The sequence below is a fragment of the Mus caroli genome, chromosome 19 (genome assembly GCF_900094665.2).
Source record: "Mus caroli chromosome 19, CAROLI_EIJ_v1.1, whole genome shotgun sequence".
Classification (NCBI taxonomy): Eukaryota; Metazoa; Chordata; class Mammalia; order Rodentia; family Muridae; genus Mus; species Mus caroli.
Window position 1 is genome coordinate 21,538,170 of NC_034588.1, and position 9,869 is coordinate 21,548,038.

General features: G+C 42.4%; 1 protein-coding gene across 2 annotated transcripts in view; it reads right to left on the reverse strand.

Annotated features, from left to right (window-relative positions):
• Positions 1–9,869, reverse strand: part of Pip5k1b (phosphatidylinositol-4-phosphate 5-kinase type 1 beta) — a 240,508-nt gene that overhangs the window by 90,924 nt on the left and 139,715 nt on the right. For both annotated transcript variants that reach the window (XM_029472656.1, XM_021151691.2), the window contains exon 5: positions 3,942–4,059. In XM_029472656.1, the coding sequence (XP_029328516.1) occupies positions 3,942–4,059 (118 nt within the window). The remainder of the gene's footprint in view (positions 1–3,941; positions 4,060–9,869) is intronic.

Here is a 9,869-nt window from a genome sequence, read left to right on the forward strand (position 1 = left end):
ACTGGGAGAGGGACATTCCGTTTTCTTTAATGATGTGACTCCTGGTCTGTCGGTCAACCACACTACAGGGCAGACTCCACTTCAAAGAGCAGTTGGGCAGTACAAACCAAACTCAATGGGGGGAACGGACCAGGACTCAAATTGGTTGACTAGGAAGGGGAGGGTGGTACTTATGGGAGGAGTTGGGGGAGGGAGTGTATATATTCCCAATACGTTGTATGAAATCCACAATAAAAATATCGTTTAAATCAAAAGAGAAAAATATGTCTGGAAAAATCCTAGATTCAGACTTAAATATCTCTCCCAATAATGTCTCAAAATTCTCTCTTAGCACTGACTTATTCTGGGGATGGCTTGATCAGTTATGTGTCCAGTCCTCATTCAGTATATAATTTATAAAAGACTATCAAAGTATTTGGCCTGTTTTGGTAACATTTTTGAATTAACATCATGGAGGACACACTTATCACTGTGTAAGTGACTGAGATTATGATATTAAGACAGGAATATGATTTCCACTCTGGAATCCGAGAACTTCATTACCATGTTCTTGGCAACTTCTCAAGGCTGATTTTAAAGGACAAACAAAAAAGAATTGAATCAACTCTCCATGTGCGCCCCTGAGCTCTTGAAAGCTGCTTAAATGTATGCATCTTCTCATTTCGATCTTCTGCAAGCCCTTCTTGCTATCCCCACCAGAAAGAAAGCATATCCTGACGGGGCTCTGCCAATGCACACTAACAATGTAGACTTACACCACGTGGTGCAGATGGACTCCGCTACTATTTCCCTGATGGCGCACAACACCCACGCTGCTTTCTTTCTTACTGCTGTAGATGAGCCTAAAAATTCCTTTGAGTAACTCCTATGAGGACCACTGGGTTTGTGAATACCTGGAAGAGCAAACAGCTCGTGGCTGCAGAGATGAACATGCCTGGGGCCTCTCGGGTAGGAGCCGCTTGTTTAGGAACAAATAAGGAAGAGTTTACAGTGCTGTGCACTTGGGAAGCCCTTCACCCCACTGCCTCCCTGTCCAAATTATACATGCTCAGACCTGAAACGTGTAATCAGCAAGCACATGGCAGATTTTAATGAAACTGAGAACATAGACACAAGAATTCTGGCAGAAATCCAGACATCCCAGTACGAAATTAACAGGGATGCAACTTCAAATCTATCTATGCAGCTGGTAATCACTCACTAATGGTCTCTTCTCTCTCTTCCCCTACTTACGGCCATCTATCCTCACAGTGTGGGTTTCAACAGGCCTCACTTGACAGATGCCAGGACTTGGTATTTGTGTCACATCCTCTGTTTCTTTACAGAGACCTTTTTGAGACATGCCCATTTGTCTTCTGTGCTTTATTTGAGCTTAGCTGCTCCAAGATGCATCTCATGAGATGGATGGGACTTCTTAAGGCTGTGTTCTTCGCAATGGGCAATCACCATGGGATGGGTGCTGAGTGGCTACCTGGAGAGCAAGCCCGATGTCTGTGACTTGGTGGGTGAGAGGCGTGAGAGTAGTGGAGAGGGTCGTCAGAACATCTGGAGACCCAGTAGGCAGATGAAGATCTTTTCGTTGGTTTAGTCTGCAAAGCTCCTTTGTAAGTTCTACTCTGTGAAGAATGTGTCTTTTGGGCCTAAAGAATCACTAAGGAAATATGAGGGAATGGTATGAGAAGTTTTTCTGAAAAGAACTTTCCTCAAGAAAGCGACTGTGTGTGACCAGAAATGACCAGAGCAAGCTTGCTGGGCTGTGAAGCAATGGACACAGCAGGACCAAGAGATGCAGTCATCTTGTCACATCATACCCAGTGCTGTGACAGATACTTGTATTAGCAGTGCTGGGAACGGTTGTGATATCTCTTTGGCTGATCAGAAGTTTAACGATATCCAAAAGGAAAAGCCATTAGCTTTTAAGTGTGTGCCACAAGGGAGGAGGGTGATCTAGCCCTTTGCATCACGAAGCCCCACTGCGTTCTCCTGAGGGATAGCAACCCTCGATGAAACCCAACCATCTTCCCTCCACCTCCAGAACAGGCCCATGTGCTTGTGTAGGGAGTGATGGGGACAGGCACCAGTATTTCAGAGGGACAGGGTGGTAAAAAGAGCCACAGTGGCCAGGATGCTCAGAAGCTCACTACATCACCATCAGTGGCCAGGATGCTCAGAAACTTGCTACATCACCATCATCAGTGGCCAGGATGCTCAGAAGTTCACTCCATCACCATCATCAGTGGCCAGGATGCTCAGAAGCTCGCTACATCACCATCATCAGGGGCCAGGATGCTCAGAAGCTCGCTACATCACCATCATCAGTGGCCAGGATGCTCAGAAGCTCACTACATCACCATCACTGTACTGTAGAGACCTACTTGTGCATCTTATGACACTGGAAAGAAGTCACGATTTTCTGGGTCCTTGCCACAAACCTGTTTATCTGAGTCTGGCTTCCCGGAACCCATGTAAAAGCTGGATGCAGTGGGGTCTCTCTGAAATCCCAGCACTCCTTCAAGATGTGAGGCAGAGGCAGGAGACTCTCCCAGCAGCTCACAGGCCAACTAGTTCAGAGTGACTAGTGGCAAACAATGAAAGACCTTTCCTCTCCATTCAAAGTTGTTCTCTGACCGCTGCACATATAATGTGACATGTGCATGGCCTCACACAGATATACACGTGTGCAACCTACACACACACACACACACACACACACACACATACACACACACAAATACTTGAAACAGAAGTCATTATTTTCTTAAGTGCCAACTAAAGAGATGGGCTCTTGTTAGCATGGAACAGACACCAGCTTTGAATTTCATTCTTTATACCTTATCTATATTGTATGATACATTCAAAGCATTCTATATCCATGACAAATGCTGCTGTACCATGTGCTTGAGTTAGTAGTGACAGGGACAGGTGCCAATATTTCAGAGGGACAGACAGTGAGGCAAAAAGGAGCCACCAGGACTTGTAAAAGCCCTGAAAAGCAGCGCACCAGGATCTCACCAGAGCCTTACTGAGGCCACCCAGAATGGGGAAAAGTGAGTATGGCATCCTTTCTATGGCTCCTACAAAAACAACTTTTAAAAAGCCACAAGGTACTAAAGTGATTAAATAATGAGGGAAACCACCCCTGTCAACAAAAACTGCTGTGGCCTTCTGAATAGGAATGAGATAAACCCGAGGGTTACAGGGCACATGGCACGCACACAGGCAGATGTGTCTGTGCCCTCTGTTGTGTCTGAGAGGACAGAGAGAAGGGACAGCTGAGGTAGAGGGTACATGTTTAAAAAGAGACTTCAGGGCTGGATGGGTGGCACTTTAGTCCCAGCACTCTGAAGGCAGAAGCAGCTCAAGCTCAGAGTTCAAGACCAGCCTGGTCTATAGATTGAGTTTGAGGACAGCCAGGGCTGTACAAAGAAACCCTGTCTTGAAAACAAAACAAAACAAAACAAAACAAAACAAAACAAAACAAAACCAAAACAGAGAGGGGGGGGCGCTGTAGGAAGAGACATGGAGGATAAACTATCCAGCTTCTTTTAAATGAAATTCTTTTGATCTGAAATTACAGGTCAAGGTAAAATTGTGGGCCAAGGCAGGTCTAAGTTAAGACAAATAAAATAGAGGACACATTTGAACAGAATCTAATCAGTAAAACTCACAAGTCTTTTAAATTAATTATAAGGTATCTATTGGGATAATTACCTGAAGTGGTAATATCACAGTTATTTAAAAATTAACCATCACAGCAGATTTTATAACTATCTGTTATGAGCTGTGGCATCAAGTTGTATTTTTGAAGCCAAATATGTAAACATTATAAAACTTGGAACGTCCGCTATGTTCCCGAGGTTTCTAAGAGACAGGCACTTGTCACTGCTGCTCTTCAAGATAACATCATGCATTCCACAGAAAGGAAAATGATGGGCTCTTACCAAGTAATCATCAGGCTTGATACCAAAGAGTTCTCGGAAGTACCGGAAGGCCAGCGGTGCGTAGGTCTTAAACCTGAAGTCTGGGTAGTGATGTGCTGGGGTCAGGTTGCTCCCTTCACTGCAGTTCAAATATCCACGAAGGGGGCAGAGACAAAGAACATTAGCAAAGACCGTTTTGATTGCAAAGTCTATTTCTATTAGTCTTGGGTCAATTTTATCTCTAGGAAAAAAATACCCTCTGCTCACGGGGATTTTAAAGCTCTCTTCGCAATAGCCAATGGCCCTTGTGTAAAGGCACATTGACACAGTGAGGGACCACTCCATACAGGAATCCCCCTGCTAATCACAGGGTGTAGCAGACATTCGTCTTCTCTCCACTCTTCCTTCCTTGGAAAATTATCAATCTTCTCTAGTGAAATCACATTATAATGTTTTAATAAGATCTCAAGCTTCATGTGGACCAAATAAAGTAATTCTTGGCCATGAATTTTGGAAATTGGATAAATACCTGTAGCCAGGAACATTTGAAATAATTTTAAACGATTTATTTATTGTTATATGTGTATGCGTGTTTTTGCTGGAATGTATGTGTGTGTATCACATGCGTGAAGTGCCCTCAGAGCCCAGATGAGGGTGTTGGATGCCCTGGAACTGGAGATAATGAGTTGTGAGCTGCCAGGTGCATTCTGGGAATTGAACCATGGCCTCTGGAAGAGCAGCCAGGTTCTTAGCTATTGAACCATTGCTCCAGACCTCATGTGAAATAATTTTTAAAATACCCTATGATCTAGAGCAGGGGTTCTCAACCTTCCAGATACTGCAACCCTTTAATACAGTTCCTCATGTTGTGGTGACCCCCTAACCATAAAATTATTTTTGTTGCTTCTTCATAACTGTAATTTTGCTACTGTTATGGATCATAATGCAAATATCTGATATGCAGATGGTCTTAGGCAACCCTGTGAAAGCCCCCCCCCCATAGGGGTCATGACCCACAGGTTGAGATCCACTGATTAGAGTAAAATCTGTCAGTTTTCATCTTAGTGTGGTTCCAAGGCAGACTGCTCATAAACAGCTACCAGGGTGTTTCTTTCTTTGCAGTTAAAAAATAAAATTTATTATTATTATGATTGTGTGTGCATTTGTGTGCACACAGATCATGTGTATATATGTATACATATGCCACAGCATGTATCCGAAGCATGTATATTTGTGGAGAGCCAGGTTCTCTTCTTCCATCTTTATGTGCATTTAAGGGATCAAACTCATGATAACAGGCTTGTGCAGCAAACACCTTTACCAATGAAACCATCTTACTAGCCTCTCCCTTTGGGGTTTTGAAACAGTTACTCACTTTGAAACCCACACTGGCCTAGACTCACTATACAGACCAAGCTAGCCTCTTCGGTGCTGAGATGCCAGGTGTGTGCAACCATGTTCATCTTATAAATGGTTGTTGTTTCCCCTAAGCAAGCATGGCTGAATATTGCTAATCATGTGTGATGACCTGCCAACACAGCCAAACATCTCCTCAGTGCACATTTTGTAATTTATGACGGGAAATGTATTCATCTGTAGGTCTCCTGGGATGACTTGAGGATTTATGGGACATGTAATAATTTATAAATGTCAGCCATGTAGACTTAAGAGTTAAAAGCAAAGAGAGCCAGTGTGAACTCTGACCTCTTTCCTCTCAGTCATGAGCAAGCAGAAACAATCTCAATGCTTGCTTGGAAGGAGGCTTTCTGTGGGCTCAGGATCTGGCCTATTCCTTATTGCTCAAGCTCCTGTTTATTGCTTTCTAGCTCACACCATCAAAGCTATGCAGCCTACTAGGGCAGATTTCCTTTAACAGTCAGAGCTAAGATGAAACACCCAAGTTACTCGCTCATCGTTTTCCTTCATTCATTGGCTGGGAACTCCAAGGAGTCAGCCGGAAACTGCATTTCCAGTGCTGGGTTAGTTTGCTTTGCCTTTGGTGCATTCTGAGCTTCTTGTGTTGCTCACCTTGGCTTCCAATAATTATAAGACATTTCCTTGCGTACTATGCTCAGGTCCCACACGGTATCAAATGGATAGTCTTAGGTTTCCTTGGAAACGAAACAGACAGACGCACACACACATACACACAACATATGTGCATACACAGCAGTGTACCTTCAGGTAAAAGAAGTGAACACTGTTCCCTTTAAAAATAAACTTCCCTGTGTTGTGTGTGGTATATGTATGCATGCCAGTGTGTGTATGTACACATGTGTGTGTGTGTGCATGTGTGCATATGAACGTGGAGGTCAAAGGCTCACTGCTCTCCCCTTTATTTGAGACAAGGTCACTGTGTCTCTAATTACAGGCTGCTGAGTTCAGCCAGATAATTATTCATAAGGATGGAAGGATGTTTAAGCTTTACTCTCAGTTTTTGAAACGTAACTGCCAAACTGGAGCTTCATCCGTGACGCTATTTCCTACAAACGAGAAGAAAGGGGCAGCACAGGTTTTTGTTTTGTTTTTTAATGGGCAAAGAGGCCAGAAATATTTCTCCAGAGCTGTGTGACTGTAGGCTAGAGGAGAGTGGAGCTTCGGGACCAGTCACGCTGGGTTCACATTCTGCTTTTACCATTTACTTGTGAGTTACATGACTTAAGATCTTAGGTTATTAATTACTTCAAATGCCAATGGGTTTTTGTTTTTTGTTTTTCTTCTGTTTTTTTGCAAATATGAAAGTTATTAAAAATAAGCTAGCCAGTACGGTGGTACACACCTTTAATCCCAGCACTCCAGAAGCAAATGTAGGCAGGTTACTGTGAGTTCGAGGCCAGCCTGGTCTCTATAGTCAATTCCAGGACAGGCAGAACTACTGTCTTAAAAAATTAAGAGTAAGCTAATATTGTATATTGTATATTTATATTATACATTGCCCACCACAGAAACAAAACCATGCTTGGTTTACAGCTGGCACCTAAAGCTTTTAATTGCCACCTCAAGTTCATGGTCACATGGTGTTAATGTTACAAAAATGTTCTTTCTTCTCTATCTGACCAGTAATGAAAACTCGTCATGGTGCTGAATACTCACAATTCATTTACTTATGCTCTTTGATTTTGGAAGACCATGTTATCAGAGAGACTGGACAGGGACTGTTATATTTTCCTTAAACCTTAAATGTCCAGTCCTTTGCCCATCAACAAAATGACATGATCTGCAGAATAAATATGTGATATCCAAAAATAGCTTTGAGCGATTTCAAAATAATAAAAAGGAACACAATGCATTTGGTTGCTAAGGGAAACCAATTCTGTTGCTTCAGCCTGGAAATAAATTAAAACAGCTTTTTAGGGGTTGGATTGATGGCTCAGTGGTTAAACACACTGCTCTAGCAGAGGACCCAGATCCGATTTCTAACACCAACATGATGGCTCACAACCATCTCTAACACAAGCTTCCAGGCATCTGAGGCCTCCTTCTTCAGCCTCTGAGGGCATTAGGCATACCAGCAGTGCACAGACATTTATGTGGGAAATGCGAACACATATGAAATAGTGTTAAAAATAAATTAAACAGTGTGCCACACCAAACAATTCTCTAGAACTGAGGTAAACTTATGGTTTAGAGACACCAGAGACCTCAGAGTGTTTCGGTTGCTTACAACCAGAGCCTGTCCTGGCCATCTGCCCTGACCCACATTCTCAGATGAGCTCAGAAACCTGGGGACAGGGAGAACTATTTGATACATTCACATATGCACACATATATACCATCAATGTATGAACTGTTGTTTGTTTGTTTGTTTGTTTTCTCAAGACAGGGTCTTTGTACACAGCTTTGACTGTCCTGGAATGCATTATGTAGACGAGGCTGGCCTCCATTTCAGAGATATACCTGTCTCTGCCTTCCAATTGCTGGGATTCAAGGTGCGTGCCACTACACCTGGCTGTGAATCGCATATATATATATATATATATATATATATATATATATACACACACACACACACATATACATACATATATATACACACATATATATAGTTTATGTTATGTACATATATGTATATAATGTATATATACAACTGTGAAATCATAGTCGCAATCAAGATTCTGAATGGACCCACCACTTTGTGGAAAACTCTGGCTGTTCTGATAATTGGGGTATTATTCTTGGTAGGACGCACCATCCTACCCAAGGAGTTCTCTCATTTAAAATAACACCCGCCATGAGAAACCCGTGAGAAACTTTCCTTTGCTAAGCTCATGAAGAAATTGAATTCAGGGAGGGAACCCAGGGAAGAGTAACACGAATTCCTTTGTCTTCGTGTAAATGTATCAAGGATGCAAATGGATGTGTTAAAATTATATATAAATATCTATTAAAAATAAATAGCTGTACTATAATGTCACATTGACAATTAAAAGCTGCAAGACTTTAGAGTGGTATATATTAAATGTGACAGCAGATTTCTCTAAGTAAGGGATGACTGCATAGCCTGCTTCCCCAGTGGTGTGTCTGGGTTGCCGTTCGTGGGGACAATAATGTAAAAAACAATGACGAAAGTCTAGGTATTTACAACTTTAGCTTTCTACTAAAAAAGGTGAAAAAGCCATCATCTTCTCTTCGTCATGAAGACATTAATGGTTTATAACAAATTCTCCAAGAGCAAAAGGAGCAAACATACAGCTGGGCCTCTGCACGGTGCTTTTCATGACCACAGATCCAACCAGCTATGGATCAGAATTAAAAGATCCCATCTGTATTGAACAAACTAGATGTCTTTTCTTGTCATCATTCCCTGAGCTGCACAGAAAGCAACCATTCCCAGTGTAGTAGGCAGCATGAGCAATCTAGAGATGCTATGATAAGGGAAAGAGCTGGTTAGATGGCTCAGTGGGTGAAGATGCTTGCTGACAAGCCTGAAGACCTGAGTTCGATTCCCCAAATCTACATGGTAGAAAGACAGAACAGACTTCTGCATGGTGGATGTGAACATATTCACATTCAATAAGAAAGTATACAGGAGAATGTGTGCAGGTCATATGCCTCTGTGTGTGTGTGTGTGTGTGTGTGTGTGTGTGTGTGTGTGTGTGTGAGAGAGAGAGAGAAACTTCAGCGTTGATGGATCTTCTGACCCTTGGGGGACGCTGGGACACACCCCCAGGGGCACTGAGGGCTTTCTATTGTCAGGAGCTGCCTTTCAGCACCGGACAGATGAGACCAAGCCAAGTCATAAACAACAAAATGGCTCATCTGAACACATCAGTGTGTTTGAAAAGCCAATCCTCATAGTCACAAAGACAAAGCAAGCATCCCCACACAGCCATGTCTTTGTTTGTAGCTCATTTTCTTTGAAAAAAATCTTGTAGTTATGGTGACGTTTCAACTGAACAAAGAATAGTTTTCTGTAATAGTGGAACTGGCTTTAATATTTTTACTTTTTAGGGCAATAGTAGACACAACATAGAGAGACATAAAGTGTGCAGTTCTATCACCGTTCTCCATCTCCACATGCATTTGTTTTTAAAAGTATTTGCTACATTTATTTTGTGTGTGTGCACACGTGCGTGCAACCCTATGTGTGCACAGCATGTATGCCAGAGTGTGAGAGTAGGTCTTGGGAACTGCTTGGGAACTGTTCTTCTTCCCGTGTGAGGCCTGGGGAATCAAACTCAGGCAGTCAAGGCTGGAGGGCAAGCGCCTTACCCACTGAGCCATCTCACCTATTTGATTTTAAGCCCAGACTGATAAATGTATGAATAACTTTGGTGTTTTTTGGAAACATGGTGTCAAAATGGCAGCATTATCTCAATTTGTGTTTTTTCCTGGAGAAAATTTAAGTCCAAGTTGTCACAAAGGACAAAACGTATTGGCTTAATTAAGCCATTTGTGGTCACTCCAGTCCATTCTTTAATTAACTACTTATCTTTTTTTTTTTTATAT